General features: G+C 38.1%; 1 protein-coding gene and 1 long non-coding RNA gene across 2 annotated transcripts; one reads left to right on the forward strand and one right to left on the reverse strand.

The window, feature by feature from the left end:
* Nucleotides 1–21,427: 21,427 nt before the first annotated feature.
* On the reverse strand, nucleotides 21,428–22,480 carry LOC109120947 (uncharacterized). The gene is made up of 2 exons (XR_002028361.3): nucleotides 21,644–22,480; nucleotides 21,428–21,536 (listed from the first exon to the last, which is right to left on the reverse strand). It is a non-coding gene; the product is annotated as an uncharacterized lncRNA (long non-coding RNA).
* Nucleotides 22,481–25,740: 3,260 nt separating this feature from the next.
* On the forward strand, nucleotides 25,741–26,517 carry LOC138337979 (uncharacterized). The gene is made up of 2 exons (XM_069288426.1): nucleotides 25,741–26,004; nucleotides 26,224–26,517. Exons 1-2 carry the CDS (start codon nucleotides 25,741–25,743, stop codon nucleotides 26,515–26,517), a joined length of 558 nt encoding a protein of 185 aa, XP_069144527.1.
* The last annotated feature ends 1,482 nt before the right edge of the window (nucleotides 26,518–27,999 follow it).

Below are 27,999 nucleotides of genomic sequence, written 5' to 3' on the forward strand. Positions count from 1 at the left end.
GAGCTAGAGCGTACACTACGAAACATGAATCCTAATTTGGGAATCAATGATGAGGATCCAAACCAGAACATCCCAGCTCCGGCTGATGTTCATGGTCAGATGTTACCCGATGCTCCGGGTGAACATCAACAGAGGGGACAGAATCCCGCTCCACGGCCCCAAGCATACTTCAGAGGCTATGATAACATAGCAGATTCGGATGGGCCACTGGTTTTGCCTCCTCTACTTACAGGCCACACTTTTGTGGTAACTAGTAGTCTGATGCAAATGCTCACTGCCAGAGGTTTGTTTTCAGGGCTACCTTCTAAGGATCCACATGCCCATATAGCTAAGGTAACGGTAGTGTGTAAAAGTTGTGTGAGGAGGCCTGATTTGTATCTAGATGTAATAGGTCTCAGAGTGTTCCCTCTCTCACTGACAGGAGAGGCTGCTATGTGGTTTACTGAGCTCCCATACAACTCCATTTTCACTTGGAACCAACTACGGGATGTCTTCTTAGCACGCTACTATCCGGTCTCCAAGAAATTAAACCACAAAGACAGGGTGAATAACTTTGTGGCACTACCAGGAGAGTCAGTCAGTAGTTCTTGGGATAGATTCACCTCATTCTTAAGAAGTGTCCCAAATCACCGTGTTGATGATGAGTCACTAAAGGAATACTTCTATAGGGGACAGGATGATAACAATAAAGCGGTGTTGGACACTATAGCAGGTGGATCTTATGGAGAAAGCCCTTATGCTGAGATTGCTGAGAAATTAGAGAAAATCTCCCGTAACAACAAAGCTTGGAGTACTAGGAAGTCCGATACAGGGAGAAACACCTTCGCAGTGCAATCCACTCACAACCCAGCCACAGATGATATTCGTGAAGAAATGGCTTAGATGAGAACTGAGCTTGGGTTGGTACTAAATGATGTCACTGGGGGTGCAGAAAAGGTTAATGCACTCAACTACTTGGCTAAACCACCACCTCCAATCGATGAGTGTTATTATGAGGAGGATTCCTATGCAGTAAATAAATAGATGGGGGGTTTCCGACCAAGTGCCCAAGGCTCTAATCAGGAAAATTGGCGCCAAGGTCAAGGGAACCAAGGTCGAAACTATGGTAACTACAATCGTGAGGGTCATTATGTCTGAGATGGAAACTACAATCGCGACAACAACTTCAACAGGGGTAGCTATGGTAACAGAAACGACAGAAATGGACCTTATGTTCCTCCTCAAAATCGTGAAGTTACTCCTAGGGATGGTGGAGGTAGTATGTCGCGAGTTGAGGATATGTTGCATAAAATGATGAGGAGGTTCGATGCTAGTGATGAGCACAATAAAGAGTTGAGGAATGATCTAACGGGTATTGGGCAAAAAGTTGATACACATGCAATATCGATTAAGCAACTGGAGTTACAATTGTCCCAATTATCTGCAACTGTGAACACACGACAACCGGGTACTCTTCCTAGCAACACTGTCCAAAATCCGGAAAATGATGGACATTGTATGGCAATCACTACTCGCGGTGGAAAGCAAACCATTGACCCACCTATGCCATCTAATGAGAATGAGGTGACAAAAGACTCTGATACAGTGGTAAATGCTGATGCTAATTTAGAAGATAACAGTGCAGAAGATGTTGAAGTGCCTCAAAAGGTAACTCCCATGCCTACGCTACCACCCCCATTTCCTCAAAGATTAGTAAAAAAACTGAGGATGGCAAATATCGGTGTTTTATAACAATGTTGAAGCAACTTTCTATCAATGTCCCTTTGGTAGAAGCTTTAGAACAAATGCCCGGTTACGCCAAGTTTATGAAAGATTTGGTCACAAAGAAAAGATCGGTTACTTTTGAGGATGATGATAGAATGTAACACTGTAGTGCTATTGCTACAAGATCTCTGGTCTAAAAGATAGAAGATCCGGGTGCGTTCACTATTCCTTGTACAATCGGGCTATTACATTTTGCGAAAGCATTATGTGATCTGGGGGCAAGCATAAATCTCATGCCCCTCTCGATTTACAAGAAGTTGGGTTTGGGTGACCCAAAGCCCACTGCGATGCGGCTACTGATGGTTGATCGAACAGTAAAACGGCCCATAGGGATACTTCATGATGTGCTAGTAAAAGTGGAGTCATTCATCTTTCCGGCTGATTTTGTTATTCTTGATTGTGAGCTTGATTTTGAAGTGCCTATTCTCCTTGGGAGGCCATTCCTAGCTACGGGAAGAGCCTTAGTAGACATGGAAAAGGGGCAGATGAAATTTCGGTTGAACAGTGAGGAAGTGACCTTTAATATTTGTAGGTCCATGAGGCAGAGTGGTGAGCTCCAATCGGCATCTGCTATATCCTACAACATGGGTGAGACCTTTGACACACAAATAGAAGAACGCCTAGGTGTCGAAGCATTAGCGACAGTGATAATGAACTTTGATAGCGATTGCATTGAAGAGTATGAGTCATTAGTCGCGGCTCTTGACCGAGGTGATGTTCGGTTTAAACCAAAGAAATTTAAGCTTGATATGAAGAATCGCGAGTCCCCACCCGCTAAACCATCTATAAAGGAAGCTCCAAAAGTTTAATTAAAATCTCTCCCACCTCATCTTAGGTATGAATTCTTAGGAAATGGTGACACTATGCCGGTAATCATTGCATCAGACCTAGATGAACAATAGGTTCAGAGGTTGGTAAAGGTACTAAAAAGGTTCAAAAGAGCTATTGGGTGGACCATTGCGGACATTATTGGGATCCCTCCTGGTATTTGCTCTCATAAAATCCAACTCATGCCTAATCATAAACCGAGTATTGAGCACCAGAGATGCTTGAATCCTCCTATGTAAGAGGTTTTGAAGAAGGAAATTATCAAGTGGTTGGATGCTGGAGTAATCTATCCAATCGCCGATAGTAGTTGGGTATGCCCTGTTCAGTGTGTACCTAAGAAAGGAGGAATGACTGTGGTCCCCAACGAAAAGAATGAACTTGTTCCAATGAGACCGGTTACTGGATGGAGGGTGTGTATGGATTACCGTAAACTGAACTCATGGACTGAAAAAGACCATTTTCCTATGCCCTTCATGGATCAGATGTTGGATAGACTTGCTGGAAAAGGGTGGTATTGTTTTCTTGATGGGTATTCAGGGTATAATCAGATTTCTATCGCACCAGAAGGTCAAGAGAAAACCACTTTAACTTGTCCATATGGGACTTTTGCGTTTAGAAGAATGACGTTTGAGTTGTGCAATGCACCCGCAACCTTTCAGAGATGTATGATGTCAATATTTTCTGACATGGTGGAGGATACTATAGGTTTTTATGGATGATTTTTCTGTGGTTGGTGATTCATTTGAGCGATGCTTGACCAATTTATCTGAGGTTTTTAAGAGATGTGAAGACTGCAATTTGGTACTAAACTGGGAAAAGTGTAATTTCATGGTGAAAGAGGGTATTGTGTTGGGTCATAGCATTTCAGAAAAGGTCATAGAGGTTGATCGAGCTAAAGTTGAGGTAATAGAGAGACTTCCCCCGCCGATCTCTATGAAAGGTGTGAGAAGCTTTCTTGGGCATGAAGGTTTCTATCGGAGATTCATCAAAGACTTTTCAAAGATTGCACACCCATTGTGCAAATTGCTGGAGAAAGAATGTAAATTTTGTTTTGATGAATCCTGTCTTAAAGCATTCGGTGAGCTAAAAGAGAAGTTAGTGTCTGCGCCTATCATTATTTCTCTGGATTGGAACAGTCCATTTGAGGTAATGTGCGATGCTAGTGGAGTGTCTCTTGGTGTAGTATTGGGACAGAGAAGAAACAAAATCCTTCACCCAATTTACTATGCTAGTAAAGCCATAAATGAAGCCCAGAAGAACTACACAGTGACTGAGCAAGAACTCCTCGCAGTAGTCTTTGCTTTTGAGAAATTTCACTCCTATTTGCTAGGTACTAGAGTTATAGTGCATACTGACCATTCAGCATTGAGATATTTGATGGCGAAAAAGGATGTGAAACCAAGGCTGATTCGTTGGGTATTACTGCTGCAAGAATTTGACTTTGAAGTGCTGGATAGAAAAGGGACTGAAAATCAAGTTGCTGATCATTTGTCTCGTCTAGAGGATGAATCTATGAGAGAGTTAGGGGATAAGACTGACATTGATGATACTTTCCCCGATGAACATGTATTGACTTCTTCACAAGACTTGATTCCATGGTTCGCAGATATTGCGAACTATCTGGCTAGTGATATTGTTCCATCAGACTTGTCCTTCCATCAAAGGAAAAAGTTCATGTACGATGTGAAGAAGTTCTTTTGGGATGAACCATACTTGTATAGGAGTTGTGCCGACGGGCTTATTTGGCGTTGTGTGCCAGAATGTGAAATGTTGAGTGTATTGGAGGCATGCCATTCTTCACCTGTTGGTGGACATCACAGTGGTATCCTAACCGCTCACAAGATATTGCAATGTGGTTACTATTGGCCAACTCTTCATCAAGATGCTCATGGGTTTGCTAAATCATGTGACAAATGTCAACGAGATGGTGGTATTTCAAGAAAGCAAGAGCTCCCTCTAAACCCCATTCTTGTGATTGAGTTACTTGATTTGTGGGGTATTGACTTTATGGGCCCCTTCTTGACCTCTCATGGGATGAAGTACATTCTTGTAGTAGTTTATTATGTATCTAAATGGGTCGAAGCCATAGCCCTCGCAAACAATGAAGGGAAGAGTCACTGCATTCTTGAAAAAGAATATATTCTCCCGTTTTGGCACTCCAAGGGCCATTATTAGTGATGGGGGCTCCCACTTCTGCAACAGATTGTTCAAGGGGTTACTGGAGAAATACGGTGTTCGCCATAATGTGGCCACTCCTTACCACCCCCAAACTAGTGAGCAAGTTGAGGTATCGAATCGGGAGATCAAACAGATATTGTCCAAAACAGTGAATGCTAGTAGAACAGAGTGGTCAAGGAGACTTGATGATGCTCTTTGGGCCTACCGGACAGCTTATAAGACTCCCATAGATATGTCTCCATACCTACTTGAATATGGAAAAGCTTGTCATCTTCCGGTTGAGTTAGAGCATAAAGCCATGTGGGCTATGAAGAAGTTAAAATTGGATTGGAGTGAAGCTGCAGAGCAACGGTTAAATGGGTTGAACGAACTTGATAAATTTCGCTTGAAAGCCTATGAAAGCTCAGCCCTATATAAAGAAAAGATGAAGAAGTATCATGACAACAAAATTGAAAAACGAGAGTTTATGGTCAGGGATTTAGTGCTTCTATTCAATTCCAGATTGCGCTTGTTTCCAGGCAAACTCAAGTCCAAATGGACTGGTCCTTACACGGTTACCCAACTATTCCCTCATGGAGCAGTTGAGTTGGAGACAAAGGAGGGTGTGCAGTTCAAGGTGAATGGACAGCGCATAAAAATCTATCTCGGGCATGCTGAATCAGCGAATGAAGTGATCGAGGCATACCCTCTTGATGAAGTCTGAGTAATCAAGTGGCCCTAGTCGTGCCGCGACATTAAATCAGACGCTTGTTGGGAGGCAACCCAATACTTATCGTCTTTTTAATAATGGTAGCATTTTTATTTTTTTTCTATAAATGGGTTTTAAATTTGCAGGCACATCACCAGGAAATTCTGCAGAAAACTACTCCACAGTAGCCACTGACGGATACAACGACGGACCGTTGCGAATGCAACGGACCATCGTAGGCATCCGTCACACCAGGTACGTATTTCTGTCATTTTTGAAATTAGGGCACACACGACGGAACCTACGACGGGGTGTCGCAGGTGCGATGGACCGTCATCGGGGAACCGTCGTGCGATTAATGAAATCTACCCGACCCGGCTAGACCCTTTTTCAAAATCTGACCGTTTATACTTCCCCCTCCATATTCCACCCCATTACTTCCTTATTCCCCTCTCTTTTCAACTTCCACACTTCCCCTCACTGATCATTGCTCCCACGAACCACCTAAGCCTTATCATTATCATCTACTTATCGGTGCTGCTTTTGTCGGTGTCTACCTTGCCAGAATCATTTTCCGTTTGTCTTCTTCTCCATTTCCAAGGTATGTGTCTCTACATTTATACTTATTTATCTTGCATTTTGGTTTTGTAGTTAGTATTAGCTTAGTTCTTAGTCGTATACTGTTTTCTTTATATGTTTATGTCTAAACCTAGGTTCAAAATGTTCGTATGTGCCATGTTGATAACCTTAGGCATAGGTGATTTTGCTTTGGTAGTTTCTTAGGTCGTTGGGATAGACACATATAGGTCCACAACACTACACAACCAGTTGGGTTCATCAGGGATGCGTAGGGTACCCCCAGTTCTAACACTGCTACTGAGAACGAGACCCCGATGACGGCCCGTTGCACACACGACGGACCGTCGTAGGGTCCGTTGCACAAGACCTAGCACCCCTGCCCAACGACGCCTATGACGGACCGTTGTCTTCACGACGGTCCATCCTGCACGACCGTCATGGTTGTCAGAGACCCTGTTTCTCAGGGTCTCTCAAAATTTTCTAAGTGTCCGACGACGGACTCTTACGACGGACCGTCGTCCCATCGACGGTCCGTCCTGCTTGACCGTCATGATGGTTAGAGACTTCTTTGATAAGGGTCTCCCAACATTTTCTAAGTGTCCTACGATGGACTCTTACGACGGACCGTCGTCCCAGCGACGGTCCGTCCTGATTGACCGTCATGATGGTCAGAGACCCCTCTGATAAGGGTCTCCCAACATTTTCTAAGTGTCCTACGATGGACTCTTACGATGGACCGTCGTCCCAACGACGGTCCGTCTTGCTTGACCGTCATAATGGTCAGAGACCCCTCTTTCAGGGTTCTTTCTATATACATTGACTAAGTACAACACGACGGACCTCATGACGGTCCATCGTATCCACGACGAGCCGTCATCCAGCCCGTCGTGTGATACAGTTTCACTATCACTAACACACTATGTTAAATGTTTTATGTTGTATGGGCTTGCTTGTCTTGTTTGACATTACTTATACTAATAGTGATCCTTTTCAGGTACTATCTACTACGACAACAAAGCAAGACCGAGCCTACGCACACGGGCGATCCAAGTTTGTTGCCCCGTCTGCACGCTTTATCATCGGGTCTGATGATAAGTGGGACCCTAAATATGTGCCCCCAGGCACTTCCGCACCTTCCCGTTCTCCACGTGCCCCTAGAGCCACACCCAAGACGGTGGCGTCCGGCGTAGTTACTGCCTCCCAGTCTGATGAGGAGCGCACACTGACCGGCACACCCTCTGGGTCAGCCACAAATGAGGAAGGAGCGTCTGGCTCCTTAGGAGTATCCTGGTCCGAGGAAGCTTCAGGATCTGCTGAGGTTCCCGCACCCGCCATTGCTGCAGCGTCGGCCTCGTCTCATGAGGCTGACAGTTCAGACTCCACATCCGGCGCACCAGCCTAGGTCCCCACCCCAGCCTCTGACCAGCCAAACCGGTGGTGCATCGAAGGCCAGTTTCAAGTTTAAACCGACACAAAATTCCTTACTGATAAAGGGGTAATGACTCGGACACTGACCTTGGAACGGCGGGTACTTACAGGGAGTCTCCCATTGATGCCGGAGATCCACAACATATTCACCAGGCATCGCTTAGAGTGGACAGCCTGTCCGTTGGGACGATACAGCGAGGAAGTGGTCCGAGAGTTCTACGCATCCTACGTAGCGACTCTCCGATCACAGATCGATAGGCGGGCTGCTCCCGCTAAACAGGCCCCACTGGAGCAGGTTCGAGTCCGGGGCGTGCAGGTTGACATTTCCCTGCCAGCCATCCACTGGTTCCTATACGGTGAGGGTGCAAATGCTACGCGGACCCCCCACACTGCCGAGTTTGACTACCGCTGGCAGATCGTGAAGGATGGCCAGTTCTTGCGCGAGCAGGCACTGAGAGAGACCACCAAGAGGTGGATGGCCCTGCATCTATCAGTCGACAGAGAGGGTGCAGATTGGGTCACTGAGCCGAAGGGGACCATCAAGAAGGCCAACCTCACGTTCGTTGCGAAGTTCTTGTGGCTGCTCGTCCGTCACTGCCTTTCCTCCACAGCTGCTGATAACATCGTCACTTGGGATCGAGTAGTGTTGATAGAGGATATGATCGCCGGATTCGAGGTCGACTTCACATGGCTTCTCCAGGCAGTCATGCACGAGAAGGCGTTCAAGGTCACTACCACCTACCCCTTCCCGTGTATGATTTTTGCTCTTTGCAGGACCGCAGGTGTGCCCATATGGCACATAGATCAGTTGAAGACCCCACAGGGCACCGTTGACGTTGGCCTCATCAAAGACGAGGCCAATGAGTTGGCCCCACATCGAGCGCCACGTCCAGAGCTGCCACCACTTGCTGATGATCTTGCGGACACGGTGGCCCAGGCTCGCACTGCTACACAGGCATCCACTAACACTACCCCGGTCGAGTCTATCCTGGGTAGTAGCCCAGCCCCGAGCTCATCTCGTACAGCTCCTCTACCGTTACCGGCCCCGCTGGCTAGGGTCCAAAAATTGGAGGCACAAATGGCCACCCTTCTGCATCATACCCAGTCGTGGATGCAAAAGGCTATTACTGAGTCTGAAGCGCGTATGGAGAGGAAGATGTAACGCAAGATTACTGATGTTCACCAGCGCCTCGATGCATTTGAGTTGAGAGTCTTAGCCCGTCCAGCCCCTCCGGTAGATGTGTCGACTCTCCAGGCTGCAGTCGACAGTCTTCGTGCAGACATCGACACGATCCTAGAGGCAAGAGTGCTGGAGCCTGTCGATCCTGTTGAGGACACTGTATTGGCGGCCCTGTTTGCTATGTCAGAACTGCCCCCACCTTCCCCGAGAGACAGTGCCAACAGGCGGAGGGGTCGATCAAAGGATGAGGCACGAGCAAGGAAGAAGGAGCGCCGAGAGATGGAGGCCGCGAGGAGAGCCTCATTTGCTGAGGCGGAGGCACACCACATCAGAGCATCACAGATAGCGGCTGGGGCGTCTAGCTTCCGCACTGTAGAGACAGTAGGAGGCACTACTGAGGGTGCGGTTGCTTCTGAGGACATCACTGAGGGTGTCCAGATTGCTGAGGACACCACTGAGGGTGTCCAGATTGCTGAGGACACCACTGAGGGTGTCCAGATTGCAGAGAATGTGGGTTCTGGGAAACCAGACCCACCAGCTTGTTGATCAACGGCGCTATGCGCCACAGGTTTGCTTCACCTACCCCTCTAATCCTTATATTTTTTTAGGCATTGGGGATAATTGCATGTTTTTTTGTTGGGGGTGGGTAAATGGAAAGTGAGTGTTATGGTGAAGTCTCAGTAGCCCAACTCACTATCCTCTTTTGGGGTTTTCTTGCCTGTGTTCTTTTTCCCCAAAAGACTGATTATTTTTTCTGTTGAACCGGCACGTTATATCTTTTGTACATAGTTTAACTCTGAAGCATGATGGCTAAAATGATATCCCGATAAAACTGGAAAATGTTGCATGACTAGGCGTAGTAACTGATAATTGTGTGGCTCTAAACATGAAATAGAGTTACACCATTGCATTACCCTAAATCTTCAAGTCAAACTAGGTGTCTGATAATCTGGTATAGTGATGAGATGTCAAGTGAGTGTGAGGAAATTTGAATAGTCAACTATTGGTACTGTGCTAGAACTTGCCTGGTTAGTCCTGCTAAAAGTAAGTTGTAATAGACAATTAGGAAAGGATCATAGGCCCTTATTCAATATAGCCCATTTCTAGCCTAAATAAAAGAAACCAAATGAAAGTTATCCTTCTTTGATCCAAATAATTTGAGCTTAAAATTAGACCTTTCTTTTTCACCCCAACTGATCTTTTCTGGGAACAATATGTTGGCCCTGGTCCCTCCTTGGACATGTGCACCTCAGCTTATGCCAAAAGCATAAGTTGAGGGTGGCTAATGTATAAACAACCTTCCTTATGGCCCTGACCCGACTTTGGGTATTGTGTACCTTGACTCATGGCAAAGCCATGAGTTGAGGGTGGCTGTTTTGAGGAATGCTCAGGAAAGTGGGGTTGAAAGAACAAAGAGAGAGAAAGATCAAAAGTAAAGTTACTCAAGAACTCGTTGAAAAAAAAAGAAAAAAAGAGAAATATTCAAGAATTACAAACAAGAAAAGAAAAGAGTTACTTACACAAATGAAGAAAGAAGGGAAACAGCAAGGCGAAAGAATAGGAGAAACTGGGCGAGACAAAGTGATAGAAAGTGGAAGGTTTAGCCGATATGTCAAGGAGGGCAAAAAGTCACTAAAGTATACCTAAATATACCCTACCTTACTCTGAGCCTACGTTACAAGCTAAAAAAGTCCTATCGTGATCCTAAGGGTTGTATAGCGAACTTAAGGCAGTGAAAATAAGGGCAAGCTTATGGCAATAGGTATGAATGAGTGTGACTTTGTTCTGAGAGCGAGTGTTAAAATGTGATCCTTATACTCAAACTGAAATCATTGTGTGAAAAATGAGGATTTTGTTCTAAAGTGAGGACACTAGTTACAATACCGGAATTGTTAGCACCTCGGTGAGAAATTGAAGAGAATAAGTGTTAGTGCATGGTGAGTCTGGGTCATGTTCGAATCCCACAAAATTCAAGCCTAATAGTGATACCATGCATAGATTTGATGAGATTAATTGGGATTGATAGCCAAATGATTGCAAAGGATAAAATATGAATACTATTGTACAAAGATTGTGTAGTGAGTCATAGTGCATCGCTTGAGGACAAACAACAAATTTAAGTTGAGGGTGTTGATATACCGTGGTTTCACGGTATAATTAATACTTTTTCCTTAATTTTAGTGTGTCTAAAAGCCCTTTTTGTGCTAATATTGATATAAGTTTCTCTTTGTTTTGCAGGAAATATGTCCAAAGCTGAATGCGGAGATTTTGAGAGAAAAATGAAGAAGAGAACACCTACGGAGCTTATGACGGTCCGTCGTGCCTGTGACAATCCGTAGGTGGCAGCGTAGAGAAGCTGCTGAAGGAAGATGGGGAAGTCTAACCAAGTGTGGGATTACGAAGCTTGTGACGGTCCATCATGGCTATGACGGTCCATCCTGCAGGTTCGTCGTGAAGATCAGAGAAGTGATCCCAGTACCCAGATTCCAAGCTTTGAAGTATTTTGAAGCGAGACCCTCGATGGACCGTTGTACCTATGACGGTCCGTCACACTTTCCGTCGAGGGGAATGAAGAAAGCAGCAGAAGAATTACACCAAGTATGGGACGACGGAGTCCACGACGGTCCGTCATGATCATGACGGTCTGTCATGACCACGACGGTCCGTCGCGTGGTCCGTCGACCCAGCCACGTTTTGACAGATTTCCAGTAATTAGAATCCTTGTTTAATTAGGTTTTTATTTTTTTATAAATAGTTCGAAAAACCTCGTTTTTGAGGTTAGACTCTGTGAGATTAAACATCATATTATTAGACTTTGTGTTTTGAGTGTTTGATTGTTAGAGATTCTTACAAGTGATTTTTGGTGATTAATCAAGCAAATTTTCGGATTTTATTCTTTCTCATTGAAGTAAGTACATGAATTCTTGGTTAACATATTTGAATATTGTGTTTATGGCTATGAGGAACTAAACTCCATAACTAGGGTTGTGGGAACCATAGGCAAATAATGAGATAAACCCTAGCTAAAATAACAATTCTAGAATAGTGTCTTGCATGTATTAATAATTCTTTCGCTTAGAAGTCTTTTTAACGGATGATCAACGTTAGAACTCGCCTTAATGCTACTTGCCGGACCAAGGAGGTAGGTAATAGGAAAATAATTATTAACATAGATTTAGTGTATACTATATAATAGGCTAGTATTGATTAGTACGAGGTAATAACTTAGTCAAATATCGAATACGATGCTTAATATGAGGTATCGATAAGGGTTAGGAAAGCAACACACGTAGCCGGACCAAGGTGCGGAGTGAGATTTTCTAGATGCCGGACCAAGGATTTAGAAATACATAACTTATCAATTTGCATGCAAGATACTAGGAAAGAATTGTTATAGTTAGAATTATCAAGTTATGAACCTGTGGGGAACACGTAAACCCTAGTTACTTTGATTACTTGATTAAAACCCAACATTAAAAGCTGTTAAGTGTCTCTTTCAAGTTCGTTAGTTATTTTTGCTCATTAGGAAATACAAACCCCCCTTTTTATGCTTTTATTTTCTAAGGAAGTCATCAACCGAACAATAGTAATAACAAGTTGAAGTTAAGTCTAGACTATTTTCCTCGTGCAAACGATCCCAACCTCACTAGTTGGGTTATTTACTTGACGCGAGTGCTTTACTTCTCATTTGAGAAGTAAGTTTGAGCGTATCAGAACGCTATTTCTAAAAATGAAAGACAAAGGGAGAAAACAGTGGTTAGTCTGGATCTTTAGGCCACCAGAGTTAGAGTGTAGAACCAAAGCTTGCAGAGTATGATCTGATCTTGATTTTGCGTATCCAAAATTGTCTATGAATCAATTTGGTCATCATGTAGTAACTTTTTCCAGTTTAATGTTGATGTAGTTTGAGTCTAATTTCTTGTTTATCGTTCTATCTTGTAACTTTTTACGAATATGTTGTTGTGCAATTACTTTTTTTAATAGCCTTATTCTTACAAGTTTTCCTTTATTTACCGTTATAGCTTTAATGAGCCTTCTTCTGGTTGTTTTAATATGTAGCCCTCAGTTTTTTAGTTTTATTAATTCATTTTTGTTGCATCAAATGGCTTTTTTGAAACAATTGAATTTACTTAGAAGTGCATTCTACTTGTATGTTGCATCATTTTGTATTTCTACAAAAGAGAAATTAAATCAAAATTTCAAGTTTGTTTTGATGAAAGAGGAACATTAATTAGATCTATGGCAATTTGGAGTTAAATTTAATGGTAAACGATCTTACCTAAAGTTATTATATTGACGTGAGGGTAGTTTTATGGGGGGAGATTACTTCAAATTGGTCCATTTTTTGTATGCAATTTAAATATGTACTTAAAACAAATATAATCCTATCTTTATTTATGAATACAATCCTGATAGAAAAGTCATACAATCTCTATATTATTTTCGGTTACATCAGTTCTATGTCTAACATAAGACTTTAAAACATTTCACTCTAGAGTCGAATGACATATCAAAAGATATTAATACCACACATCGATTCAGATTTATTATGACATTCTTTATATGAGCGTTACCTTGTGCAGCCTCAGTCTTGTTTGATTTGTTTGGGTCAACATTCCTACAATAGGGTACAAAGAAGTTATTTCAATAGAACTTAGTAGAAAACATAAAGGAACATTTAGTTGATCAGTGTTTATAAATTGCTATATGTTTGTGGATACCATTGTTAAAGAGATATATGTGACAAGCAATCAGAAAAAATTAATTGAAAATGCACGTGCATATAGGTATATTGTGAGAAGACCAAAGTATAGCCACGAGAGGAAGAAATGTTAAAATATATTAAAACCATCATGAAAATACTGTGAAAAAACTTACCCGTACAGGTCAATGAACCTCACAATGGAAAACCCATCCCAAGAAACTAACTTGGTCAGGCACAAATTTGGGCTTGTCTTGAGAGAAAATCAAGAGTTTCCTAATAATGATTAAGAGAGCCTACTCAAATTGCCTACATCTACCAAAATGAAAACCATCACCTCTGAGGTCCCCCATTTAATCTACCACAGAGGACATGATAGACAATAATCCCCACCAGTGTCACCATAATTTCTATTATTCTATTGGAAGATTTGAAATTGACACGATATTTTCAGCGATCAAAGAGATTTATATAAAGAAGGATATAATTATCTCTACCAATTGAGGCTGTTAATTATGATTACTACTTTATTTACAATTCATTTATGCTAGTCATAACTCAGAAGTTTCTATAAAGTTTGCTAGTCCTAAAATGAATTGTAAATACTTTAGTTATAAGTCAATCAACAAAAAGACCAACTTGGTCAAACACACATTTGGGCTCGTGTTGAGAGAGAATCACTAGAGTTCCCTACCTAGTAATAAGAGAGAGCCTACTCAAATTGCCTACGTCTTCCAAATTGAAAACAACAACCTCTGAGGTTCACTGTCCAATCTAGCATAGACGATAATAATAGACAATAAATCTCCACCACCACCATCACCATCAGAACTCCTGTTCTTCTGTTGATTTTATAGAGATAGGATGATTTGAAATTGGCGGATGAGATTTTCTACGTTAAAGGATATTTGGATAAAGAAGGATATAATTAGTTCTACTAATTGATGAATGCTATTTATGATAATTAAAATATTTACTATTCATTTGTGCTAGTCAGAAGTTTCCATAAAGTTTGCTAGTACAAAAAATGAATCGTAAAATACATAGTAATCATAAATAGTGTACCTCAATCAAAACATAAAATTATTTTCTCTTTATCTAAATATCATTAATATTGAAAATCTAATGAGTCAAATGAAAATCTTTCTATCTCTATTACATCAACAAATGATAAGGCGTTCTGGTGGTGGTGGTCGTGGGGTGGGTGGATGATTTATGGTCTATCATTGTCCTCTACGATATATAATATGAGGGAGATCAGAGAGATGGTAATTTTTGTTGTTGCTTCTCTATTCCATTCGAGTATGCTCTCTCTTGTCTATTCCAAGTTGGTGTTCTTGTGATGGTGTTAATATTGTAAGGCCTATTAATCTGACTGAGTAAGTTTTTTTATGATATTTCCGTGATTGATCATAATATTATTTTTCATGTCCTTCTCGGATGACTAGACTTAAGTGTTCTCACAACATACTCAAATCATGATTTCTTTGGATAGGTAATGTTTGATTTTACGCGATTCTCACACGATATGTTTATGCTCATTATAATTTTCCTCGACCTTTCAATATATTTCCATAAGTAAGACACATGATCATCATGAGAAATGCAGTTGATACTTTTTCATTTTTAATCTCCACCTGATGTTTTGTTCTTATTTGTCATTTTAGCACGTATCTAAATTATACTTATTATCTATTATTTGGATTTAACATACATGAATTGACATTAATTTCTCATTGATGAAACATTAGTCACACAACTGTTCAGATAATTAAAATTTAAAATCTTATGGGTTTTACATTGCTCTTGTCCTTCTTTCATGTCAATGCTTTTTTCTTCTCACAATAGAATCAAATCATGAGCTGGATTGGTCATGTTAGATTATATGCAATCCTCACATGATATTTTTAGGTGTATCATAATTTTCCTGTGAATTTTATGGGATCATCATGAGCTAGGATAGTAGAATCTTTTTTAATTTGTACGTTTAGTTGACACTTAATTCATATTCGGTACTTTTTGTACACTTATAAATAATTCTAATTTAATAGGATCATTATGAGCTTTCCAAATGGAGATTGCTTGGTTCCCTACTAGTAATGTGATTTCTCAATTACTAATTGATATGGATAACATTAAGAAACGATGTATAGTTAAGACCATGGGACTCCACTAATGCAACCCCTCATAGCAAGTGATATAAATTCATACGCATTCTTAGAAAAGATACTATTATAGTTCAGGAGATTCATCATCATGACCCCTTATATCACTTTCTTCACATCAATGGTCATTACATGCCTAATATCGAAAAGTAGTGCAATACAACCTCTAACGTGACCTCAACCATGCAACTACCTCATTCAATAAACCTAGTAATTAGTGCGGGTACAAGTTCTTGATCTTTGATTACGAATGCACGAGTCCTCCTAATTTGTAAAAAATTTAAGACAACAAGAATAAAATTTTAATAAAGTCAAGTACACACGATAAGGATTGAAAGGATAGAAGGTCCGCAAATGTATTATAGAATCGCAAATGTATCACACAAAAGAAATCAATTAAATAATACATCATGTAATCCCACAGGCTTTGACATTCTCGGAGTACAATCTGTCATTCTATAATAAAAATATTCCCTTCATAGCACCGGTACTCGTCCAATGCCCATCAAACCACTGGTACAGATCCCCACTCTCGCCCTTGCCCATTGTCTATTTTACTTAATTAGAAAAAGTTTATTCAAGAAATTTTGAAAATCTTAACATACTTTAAATGCCGAACACGTGTCACGAACCTTCAAGATTTTTTCATTCCTTTCGTAATGCTTCTGAATGTTCTCAATCTATCAAATATGCAATATTCGTAAGCAAGTGAGTCCGTAGACACTCATATTACTATAGATCTATCCTAGGTCCAAAACTCCCCAATTTATAATTAAATTCTTAAATATTAGTGCCAACTAAATTTGTCAAGTCTCATATTATTAAATTTTAATCCTAGTATTAAGTCTCAATTTACAAATATATCATAAATCTAAAGGCATTCATAAAATACAGTACATTAAATATTCAATTACCTAACTAAATATATCAAACACTATAATTTTAATATGACAAATAATTTATATTAATTTAAATTGAAGTCACTAGTTTCGTAACTAGTGGCTACCAAGATCAACTGCAAGTCAAGCTCGCCTTTTCCTCTGACCCCAAATTATCACACCCATTTCCAATGGTTTGCCCATTTTTCTGGTTGATTTCAACCTTCTATCAAATATAAATTTATTAACATCTAAAAATTACCAGCTACCCTATCAAATTATTTCATTATCTTTCATCCAATACCAAATACTCACTATTCATATAAACAATAAACATAAGCATATAGAAGGAATATAACATAATTGGAATGTTTGCTACCTGAAGTCGTTCTCATGTTGCTCTTTCTCCTCTCTCTTTTCTTTTTATTACTCAAATTAAGATATAAAAAGATTAAATCCCACTAACTTATGTCAATACATGCGCCAAGTTATAAAGAGTATTAATTTAACTATGAACTTGGCTCATTAAATATCAACTATATTAGTTATTTTTAAAAAAAAAATTGTCAAGTAAATACTTATAGTTACCGGATAGTTCAAAATCTATATTTAATATTTCATGGAAAGAGTCATAATAGTACTAGTACACATTTTAAATTTTAATTATATGTCTAATTGTGCGACTAAAGTGTAATCATTGAGCAATTAATTTCACATGATGTATGTTATTATGTGATAATAGACGATTCATATTAGTAGATATTTACTACAATTAAAAGATAGGATTAAAGCATCAAGTGAAGGTTTAAAATAAAAAAGAATTTACCAGTATTGCTCATGATGGTCCCTGAAAAAATTAAAATATACTTCAAAAAATCGTGCGAGACTCACATGTGATTGAACGTAACCTATCTAAATCCTGATTCGCTCCTATTGTAAGAAGGCAAAAGTCTAGGCATGAGAGAAGGACTAGAGCAATGTAAAAATCGTTAAATTTTGAATTTGAATTACATGTAAAATTGTGTGACTAAAGTGTCAACAGTGAGGAATTAATGTCAGATGATGTATGTTACTAGTGACGCGTTTCAATGTCACATGGGCTTAGGCCTAGAGCAGAAAATATCACTAGTGAGTTGGAATATTACAAATGGTATTAAAGCAATTCATGTGTAAAAATTTTTTATGTGGGCCAAATTGCAACTGAATGTGGACACATCCTGGTAAGTGTAAACCTCCGTGGTGAGTCTAAGGAAATAGCATTTGGTGGGGCAAACCTTAGCGCGAAAGCTGAATCCAAAGAAGGGGTGTGTCTGATGTCGATACTTAATACAAGAAGTCCCACATAGGCAAAAAAAATTAGCGATGTCAAGTATATAATTAAGCATGTCTTACCACCTACTGACGCATTTTAAAGATGTGATGGCCTTATACAAAATCACACATTGTCAATCGTAGGCAAAGTCATTACAATAACAAGTCCTTAAATACATCATTTGACATCTATTCCTCTTTGATGACTCTTTAGTCACACAATATAACATGTAATAAAAACTTAAAATCTATTGTTTCATATCACTATTGTCCTTCTCTCGTGCCTACACTTTTGTCTTCTCAGAGTACACTCAAATCATGAGCTGGATTAGTATTGTTTGATCATATGTGATTTTTGCATGATTTGTTTAGGTGTATTTTCGTTTTCCAACGATTTTTAGTATCTTCTCTCAATAAAGACACATGATCATCATGATCAATCCCTGTAGTTTATTTTTAATTTTTAACCTTCCCGTGATACTTTGTTCTTATTTTGTCATTTTGATACACATCTAAACAATAGTGGTCGTATATTATCATGTTGTATGATACACCACGTGACATAAATTATTAACTGATGATAATTTATTCACCAATCGTACCTGTAAAAAAACCTTAATATCTAATAGATTTTACATTGTTTTTATGTTTATGTGGTGCCTAGACTTTCATCTTAGTGAAATAGGCTCAAATAATGAGGTTAATTATATTATTAATGTTGGATTATATGTAATTTTTGCATGATATTTTTTGTGTATTATAATTTTCCTCGAATTTGTAATGCTTTCATATGATGAAGATACAATATCATTATGAGAAAGCCTAGCATGTTTTTTTTAAAAAAAAATCAATCTTTACTTGATGCCTTATTCCTATTTTATCTATTTAGTACATAAATAAATAACAAAGATTGTCTATAATTATGTTGTAAAATATATCATGTGACATTAATTACTAATTGATGAAACTTAGTCACATAAATAATTATACATGTAATTAAAATTTAAAATATAATGGAATTTACACTACTCCTGCCCTTTTCTCGTGCCTAGACTTTTCCTTCTCAAAATAGTCTCAAATCAAGAGATGGATTGGTAATGTTGACTTATATGTGATTGTCACACGATATTTTTTGGTGTATTATTATTAGTCTACCGCTTTTACAAAATCATCATGATCAATCCCATTAGAATATTTTTATTTTTCAACCTTCAGTTGATGTTTTATGCCTATTTTGTCAATTTTAGTACACTTCTATATATTACTAACCATCTATTATCATCTTATAACATGAAAGTAATTTGAATGGGGGACACTCCCAGAACTTAATTTGCACAATAGACACTTAATTTCTTTTTTATTTAATTTTTGAGGTTATTGTTAGAAAAGTGAAAAGTGGGGTCGGGTTGTGGGGTCCTGGACCTTTTCATCACTTGAAGAAATTGGGCATTAAAAAACAAGCATATAAAATATCATTTTCATCCCACCACTTCAACATCAAAAAAAATTCATCCCTCCAAATAATTATATTACAATCCCAAGAAATATAATACTTTTTTAATAAAAGAGGGTAAACATTTTTCGACGAAACCTCGGAGAACATTTTGACTTTGATCAACATGTTTTACTTAAATCATTAACCTTCATAGAACTAATCATTCTCCAACACTATTCTTCCATCTTCCATTATTGAAAACATAAAGATAAAAGAGATCATATAAATGTTCCTGAAAATCAAAGTGGAGTTTGTCAATTTTTCATCAATCTTCTTCCCAAGTTCAACTGAAGCTTTTTCAATTTTCTTCCCCAGTTCAGTTGGATCTTTTTCGATCTTCTTCACCTGAAGCAACTTTAATCGTATTTTCAATAACTTTTAGCCAATTTGATTTTTTTATTGCTATAATTTAGCGAAGTTTAGATGTTTGCTTAAACATTCTAAAAATTTCGCTCGTTTAGTTCATGTATTTTATTTGGAATCATTACTGACCTTTTGCTTTGAATAATGCATAGAAATTTTTTATCTTTTATGTTTATGAAATTTTTAATTTTGTATGTTTCTCTGTACTATCGATTTGAAAGTTTTTACTATATTTTGGTCGACTTTAATGGTGTTTATGTCAATGGCATTGTCGAGTTTTGTGGAACTAGTAAGTTTTTCATATTTTTTAGCATTATTCTGTTTGTTTTGATAGAGTAGTGGTTGATATTTTTATTTGAAAATTATTTTAATACAGTATTTTTACAACTAGAGGTGGTATTGTTAAATGATATGTTCCTAAGTCTTCTAAAAACCATAAATAAATCGAGGCGACATAGTTCAAGCGGAATTCTAGTTCCGTTTTGTTTTGGATTCATAATTTGCTTTGGATTCAATTATTTTTTTAGGTTTTTTACTACGTCTATAAATAGTCCATAGAAATAGTTATTGGAGGCATTCAATGAGAGGGGGAGAATCTAGAGGAGGTACTTTGAAAGAGAAAGTCGTTAATACTTTTTAGGGTTATTTTCTTCTTGTTTTCTTAGAGATTAGTAGCTAAAGCCCTTGTTTCTGGGGCTATAGCTACTGATTGAATGTTCATTATAATGGTGTTTTGAATTAATCTTTGGTATCCATTATAAATTACTTTTATATTCTTGTTTTACTATTTCTTGACTGGCCATGTAGAAATAAATCTAGTGTCTAAATCTTGAATTTACCATAAGCGAGATTAGATAGACCAGGGAATATAGAGAGTTCGATCCACCCATTAAATTGAGAAGATTAGTTTTCAAGATTGACGCCCAAAAAACGAACACCTTACTTGGTTATGAAATAGGATGAAATATAAATGTGCCGGTCAGTCTATTTATCCCCGCTCAACGATATAGTTAAATATCTAAATGGGATAGGCGAAAAGAGGTGGACAACCCGGATCATACTATTAACCCTATAAACTAGTAATTTGACAACTGAAGTTAGTTCTAAGACAATAATATAATGCATGAAATCTAATATATGTTATAGCTCGGGGATTTTCCAATTTATTATTTAATTCCTACATTCTTTTATTTTTGGAACTCGTAAATAAATAATTAGACTAGTATAATTTGGTAAAAATACTTAACTGACAAGTCCTTTGGGATCGATAATCTTGTTCTTTTAAGAGCCACTCTATTATTTGCTCAACTACGTACACTTGCATAAATACTGGGGAGCAACCAAGGGTACCAGATTGAATAAGAATCACAAGTTGAAGTACTCTTTAGTTTGGTCGTCCATTCAATATATTTTGCCCACGGTCGATCTAAGATTATGGATTCAAACCACATTAAGATAGCCAATGATTTAAATTCTTTCAAGATCTATCGGAAAAGAATGTTTTGATTTAACAGTGAAGTATTTGAAGAACAAAATTAACTTGAAGAAGCAAGGTGAAGTGTACAATGAAAGAGGGAATGTATCTATGCTTTGTATGGCTTCCCCTAGGCAATTCTGGTACTTATTATCAATTATGTACTTGATTTATAATAAACTACTATATATTTATATAGTATTTCATAGTCTTTTTTTATTTGTTTTTTATTTTATTAATTTCAGATTTGGATATATAATATTTTTCCTCATCTTTGTAAGTATGCAAAGAAGTTGTTGGACTCTTCTCTGCCCATTACCCGTTTACATTGCTGGCACACGACAAAGAGCGATAATATTACTGAAGTTGATCAATTTAAGCACAAAGGGAGAAGTACAAAAGTATAAATTTATTTATTATCTAGCAATATTTGTAAATAGTGAAGGCCTTACACTATTCATATCTTTTTTAGATTGTGCATCCATACCTCATACCTACTGTCCCTGAGACAAAAAAATAATATGGCGACATTAAAGTCATATACAGATGAAGTGAAAGACACAATCATTGTTATCTTAAAGGCCAAATTGAAAGGTGTCATGGTCCTTACTTGTGCAGCAGAGGAGGATGAAATATTGGGTGAGAACAATTTCAACCAACATTCTGAGAATTCTATTTCGGGTGGACAGAAAAATAAAGAAGATAACTTGTGTGAGTGTGTTGCATCCCTTGAACTTGCAGTGATGGAAAGTGTTGTTTTTATACGATGAGAAATTGAGGAGAGATCAAAAGAACAAGAAAATAGAAGGTATGCAAATTTATATACTATTTGTGTAAAATAATTTATTTGTAAGAATGCTCATCCACTGATCTTGCAGCTGATTGATAAAGATGGTGTTGTAGTTGATATTGATGATATCCTTAAATTAGAAAAATTTAATGAAGATCTTGTTGTAATAGATGAATACTTTTAAGAAGAAGTTAATGAATTTATAAAAGAGATGAGAAAGGGAAGAAAAAACACAGAAGAGAAGATGGAAGACAACGAAGAGAAGATGGAAGAGAAGAAAAAAGAGGAGGAAGAGATGGGGGAAAAACAAGAGTAGAAGCGAAGAAAGAAGAAGAAAACAAAGAAGAGAAGATTGAGAGAAGAATAAAAAAAGAAGAACATAAGAAGCAGAAAGAATATCAAGAAAAATAAAACGAGAACCACAAAGAATAAGATAAAAATATGAGGAAAAGCAGGTAGAAGATCAAGCAAAAGAATAGGAGAAGCACGAAGAAGAAAAAGAGGAGAAGTCTGTAGATGAATTTCAATGGACGTGATGGGTATTGTTATGGAGATCAATGGTGATGAGTAAGATATTAGTTTTTTACGACATTTTGTGTTTGAAGTGGGTTTTAAGACATTGGTTTTTGAAATGTTTGGTTTTAGTGGTTGATAATTAAGAGCATTGGTTTTGTAAATGGTTGGTCTTAAACAGTTTGGTTTTTAGATAAGTAGTTTTGGGTGGTTGAATATTAACACAATTGGTTGTTGAAGTAGTTGGTTTTTGAAGTGCCATTCAAGAAAGTTGGATTATATAAATATTATTTTTGTTTTGATGGATATTGTTGCATGTTAATTGTATGTATACTGCATTGTCTTACCATACAAGAAATGCTTCATTTTATTAATAAATTTTAAGATTACATGAGTAAGAGATATAAGATTGTACTACTACATCCCTGTTACACATTTCCAAAAATTAACTACTCATTAATGAATCATTCAATCCACTTAAAAAAGAGAATGAACTAATTGTATATTCAAATCAGTGTGTGAAGTCCTCAACATAGTTGAATTACCACAAAGATAAACGTAAGACTTTTTTCCATTGGATGCTTGTAACATATCGTAACTTGAAATAACTATGATAAGCTAAGAAACCAATAATAATAATTTATGAAAATAAATAGGGAAATCTAGAAAATTTCTTAAATGTAAAAAGTGAGTTTTTGGTCATTTTCAAATGGCACCGAGTCTGTGCATTTTCAATGTCGTATGAGGGAGATATGTCTTTCAAAAGATGGGTTGTTGGATTGAGAAAAGTCCAATTTTGATTTAATTAAGGGTAAAATAGTCTTTTCACCCTATTATTTCCTATTTCTTTTTAATGGTTTATAAGGGGTAAGAACCAATCCCAATTAAGTTTTAGAAAAGTTGAAAATGCTTAGGGCTTGGGGAGAAGAGAGAAGAGAAGTGGAAGATCAAGAATTCTTCAAGGTTTATCTAGTGAAATTCATCTGGGGTGATCCCTATCTAAGTATGGAGATCTTTCTGTGTTGGGTTCGTTCGCCCACACACCAGTATGTATAATTCAACAAGTTTTCTATTGACTGAATGATAAATCTTGAAGCTCTTCATGAATAATCGTTTAAATCTTGTTGGTAGAATTATAGTGTACCTTTAGTGATTTGTGATTCGGGTTTCTAGGTTTTTTTATGAGTCTAAACAATTCAGAATTCAGGATATTTGTGATCCTAAATGTTTAGGGGAAGATCCATGGAAGTTTTGGGAGGTTTAGAATTGAAAATCATAGAAGAAAAGTTGGAAAATTCGTCTGATAGGCCCTGGGCCACAGAGCCTTCTAGAGCCCCTCCGGGCTGCCTCTATCTTTCAAGGCCTGGAGCGCTGCGCCAGCCAAAGCCCCTTTAGACAGCCTTTGTCCGTCAAACTCTCACACCCCACGCCTCTAAGAGCGCCAGGGTCACCTGGAGTTTTCATTTCTCCCCAATATTTTCGTATTAGTTCCAAAGTGATATACCTACAACTCCTAATTGATTCTAACACTCTAAAGTACACCCAAAAATATCATTAAATCATCCATAAACATGAGTTCATGATCCTTGAATCCATAATTAATTCAAGGAAAGTCAAGATCAAAGTCAAAGAATTTAAGAGTCAAGTGTAAGAGTTAAGAAGCAAGTCAAAGTGAGTTCTTAAAGTTTCCAAGAGTATTTAACAAACTGTTTTAACTTTGTTTTATTACTCAAGTTACACGTTAAGAAAGAAAAAAGAGTTGAGTGCATTCTCAAACGTTATAAGAGGACTAAGTAATCCCTAAGAGTTCCAAGTGTTTTCACATTAAACAAGTAAAGAGCCTTCGGGCTTGTTTTCAGACAAAAGTAATAGTTTCATGAAATTAAGCAAGCAGAGAAACTATGATTTCCAAGAGATATATATGAAGCTAAGTTTTGAGAAATAATCTCAAACCACAGAATCAGTATGTTTTAAAAAACATAAAAGCCAGTATATATTTTTGGGAGTAGTATTGAGCACCAACGTGGGGATGCGAATTCTTATTAACTCAAGTCATCATGGATAGAAGAGAGTCATACTTTTTAGACAAACCCTTTTTATAGTATACTAGTGCATCCATTAGGTAGTTCAGGTCCTATACTCTAGCAAAATTAGGATGGTCGGGCATCATGGGCCAAGTTACATTGTATCATCACTATAGCTCTTAAGTGAAGGATGTCGGTTAGAGAAGCTCCCGCAAAAGTATTATATCTTCATATTCATCAGTGTTTTGTATTTTTTTATACATCTCAAATACTATTTGTATACTTGTATACATTCAGAGTTCAAAACATGTTTCGGTCAACTTTTCTTTATATTGAATTTACTTTTAAACTGCATATATTTAATAAGAGTTAATAAATCATGAGTTGAGTAGAGACAAGATAAGTGTTCTTTCTTACTACTTTTCAAGCTTAAGTGTTGTTTAACATTCCATCTCGCAAACTCGTACATTCAATGTACTGATGTTAGTTGGACTGCATCATATTATGATACAGACACAGGCAATGAGAATCGACATCCAGCACACCGTTGATCTAATTGAGCATCCCAGAGTTAGTTGGTGAGCCTTCATTCATTCCGAAAAACATCTTTTATTGATGTCTAGTTTGTTCAATATAATATTGTGGGGGTTATCCCAATATTCATCTCAGTTAGTTTAGAGGCTTCATAGATATTAGTTCAGTAGTATTTACATTTTCATAGTTATATTAAATACTTGTTTTGCCATTTTGGCCAAGCTAAATGTTTAAACTTTTAAAATATTCCAGACAATATTACTAATCAGTTCAGTTGAGATATTTTATCCATATAAGTGTGATTGTTGTCTTCCAATGAGTTAAGTAAGTCATGCCAAGTGTTCGCTCAAAGCCAGTAATAGTCACCGAGTGTCGATCCCACCTAGGTGTACACTCGGGGCATGACAAACTTTGTATCAAAACCTAGAGTTCAAGAGTCCTAGGGAGTCTATGAATCTGTCTATAGAGTCTTAGTAATCATGTGAAACACGCCACAAATATGAATAGGAGGATACAAAATTTAGGAATATATCACTTCTTTCATATCTATTTTCATGCTTTATACTTTATCATTAAAAGTGTCTCGCTAATTTGTTTTTGCGCATGTTTCAAATAACATTGCCTCTACGAATAGCAGCAAGAGGTCATCCAGCAAAGAGAAATGTAGAAGTTCAGGAACAGGAGTTACCCAATACTCTAGAAGTACAACCTCAAGGGGAAGTTACTTATGATGAGTTCTGTGAGTCTATCTGGATGTTGAGCTAAGCTGTGACCTACCAAGTCGGGCAACAAAGAGGAGCTCCAGAAGAAGGGGCAGACACTTTGAGGATTCGGTAATTCTTGAGAATGAATCCCCCAAGCTTCGATGGTTCAAGCACTACTGAATATCCGGAAAACTTTATGGAAGAGTTGAAGAAGGTGTTCGATGTGATTCTTGTTATTGGTATTGATAGAGTTGAATTGGTTGTATACCAACTCAAGAGCGTGGCTAGGACTTGGTACAACAAGTGGAAGAAGCGCAGAAATGAGGATGCACCACATCCAAGTAGGGTTTGCTCTGAAGAAGCTTTGTTGGGACATTTCTTTCCTCGAGAACTGAAGGAAGCAAAGGTACGGGAGTTCCTTACCTTGAAACAGGACTTTTTGAGTGTTCATGCGTATGGGTTAAAGTTTACCCAAGTGTCTCGCTATGCTATGGAGATGGTTAAATATATGAGAAGCAGGATGAGTTTTTTTGTCGCTGGTTTGGGTCGTGCTTCAAGTATAGAAGGTAGGGTTGTGATGTTGATTGCCGACATGGACATATGAAGGTTAATGTTCTATGTGTAGAAAGTTGAAGAGGAAAACAAGATGGATGGAGAGGAGTATATAAACAAGAATGCCAAGACCATGAATGAGTGTGCAACAGAAAGTGGTTCGAATTGGCCACAATTCCAGAAGCCGAAGGGGCATGCACCATCAGCTACTAGCGCGCTTGCGGCTAGAGACAAAGTTGAGCATCATGGTCTGAACTCCCAAGCTAGGCCTGCATATTCACATAGTAATAAGCCTCCTGCCTGCGCCAAGTGTGGTAGAAATCACTCCGGCATATGTTGTGAAAGCTCTTCGGGTTGTTTCAAGTGAGGTCAGACCGGGTATTTCATGAAATAATGTCCTAAGAGTAAGAGAGGCAGTGTTAATGAGGGAAATAGAGCTGAATCTTTGTCAATTGCTCCACCATATATGACTGTACCAAGAGGAATCACTTCTGGTACTGGCGGAGGGGCAAACCGTCTCTATGCAATACTAAGCGCCAAGAGCAATAGAACTCTCCAAATGTTGTCACGGGTGTGATTTAAGTCTTAACTTTTGATGATTATGCTTTGTTAGACCCAGGAGCAATTTTATCCTTTGTAACTCCTTATGTTTAAAATCAATTTGAGATTCTTCCTGAAAAAGATTGTGAACTCTTCTGTGTTTCTACACCCATTGGGGAGTCTAATGTAGCGGAAAGAGTCTATCATGATTGTCCAATTTCCATCTATAACAAGAACACCATGCCTGATCTAGTAGAGTTAGACATGGTAGATTTTGATGTCATTATTGGTATGGATTGTCTTCATGCATGATATGCATCAACAGATTGCATAACTCAAGTTGTCGAGTTTCATATTGCAAATGAGCCCGTCATAGAGTAGAGTAGTAGTTTAGCAGTGCTTAAGATTCATTTCATTTCATTCCTAAAGGCAAGAAATTTAGTTTCTAAGGGGTGTATCTATCACTTAGTTCGAGATAATGAATCAAGTGTTGAGCTATCTTCCCTTCGATCAGCCCCTATAGTCAATGTATTTCAAGAATTCTTTCTTGATGATCTACCCGGAGTCCCTCGTGAAAGAGAAATAGACTTCGACACATACCATTCCAGATACTCTCACTATCTCTATTCTGCCATACAGAATGGCACCAGCAGAGTTAAAAGAGCAAAGAGCAACTGAAAGATATGTTAGATAAGGTCTCATTCGACCAAGTGTCTCACCTTGGGGCACTCCGATCTTATTTGTAAGGAAGAAAGATGGTTCCCTTAGGATATGTATAGACTACCGCCAATTGGATAAGGTGACCATCAAGAATAAATATCCTCTCCCAAGGATAGATGATCTTTTCGACTAGCTTGAGGTGCTTCTTGCTTCTTGAAAACCGATATTAGATCAAGCTATCATCGATTGAAGTTTAAGGATTGTGATACTCCAAAGACAGCTTTAGAACCATATATGGGCAATATGAGTTTCTGGTTATGTCCATTGATTTGACAAATGCACCTGCATCATTCATGGATCTTATGAACAGAGTATTCAAACCTAATTTAGATCTATTTTTTATGGTCTTCATTGATGACATACTTGTTTATTCAAGGAATGAAAAAGATATACTAGTTACCTTAGTATTTTTCTTCAAACATTGAGAGCAAAGGAGTTATACGCCAACTTCTCCAAGAGTGAGTTTTGGCTTATGTTTGTGGCATTCTTGGGTCACATTATTTCGGGTGATGGGATTAGAGTTGACACATCGAAGATAGAAACAATTCAGAGTTAGACTAGACCCACATCTCCAACGAGTATAAGGAGT

This window comes from Solanum lycopersicum, chromosome 8 (genome assembly GCF_036512215.1).
Source record: "Solanum lycopersicum chromosome 8, SLM_r2.1".
Taxonomy (NCBI): Eukaryota; Viridiplantae; Streptophyta; class Magnoliopsida; order Solanales; family Solanaceae; genus Solanum; species Solanum lycopersicum.

Bases quoted from the DNA above. Each gene is read 5' to 3' on its own strand.
- LOC138337979 (XM_069288426.1), top strand. From the start codon at position 25,741: ATGAATCCCCCAAGCTTCGATGGTTCAAGCACTACTGAATATCCGGAA. The intron at 26,005-26,223 runs GTACGGGAGTTC...TTCTATGTGTAG, and splicing joins GAGAACTGAAGGAAGCAAAG to AAAGTTGAAGAGGAAAACAA.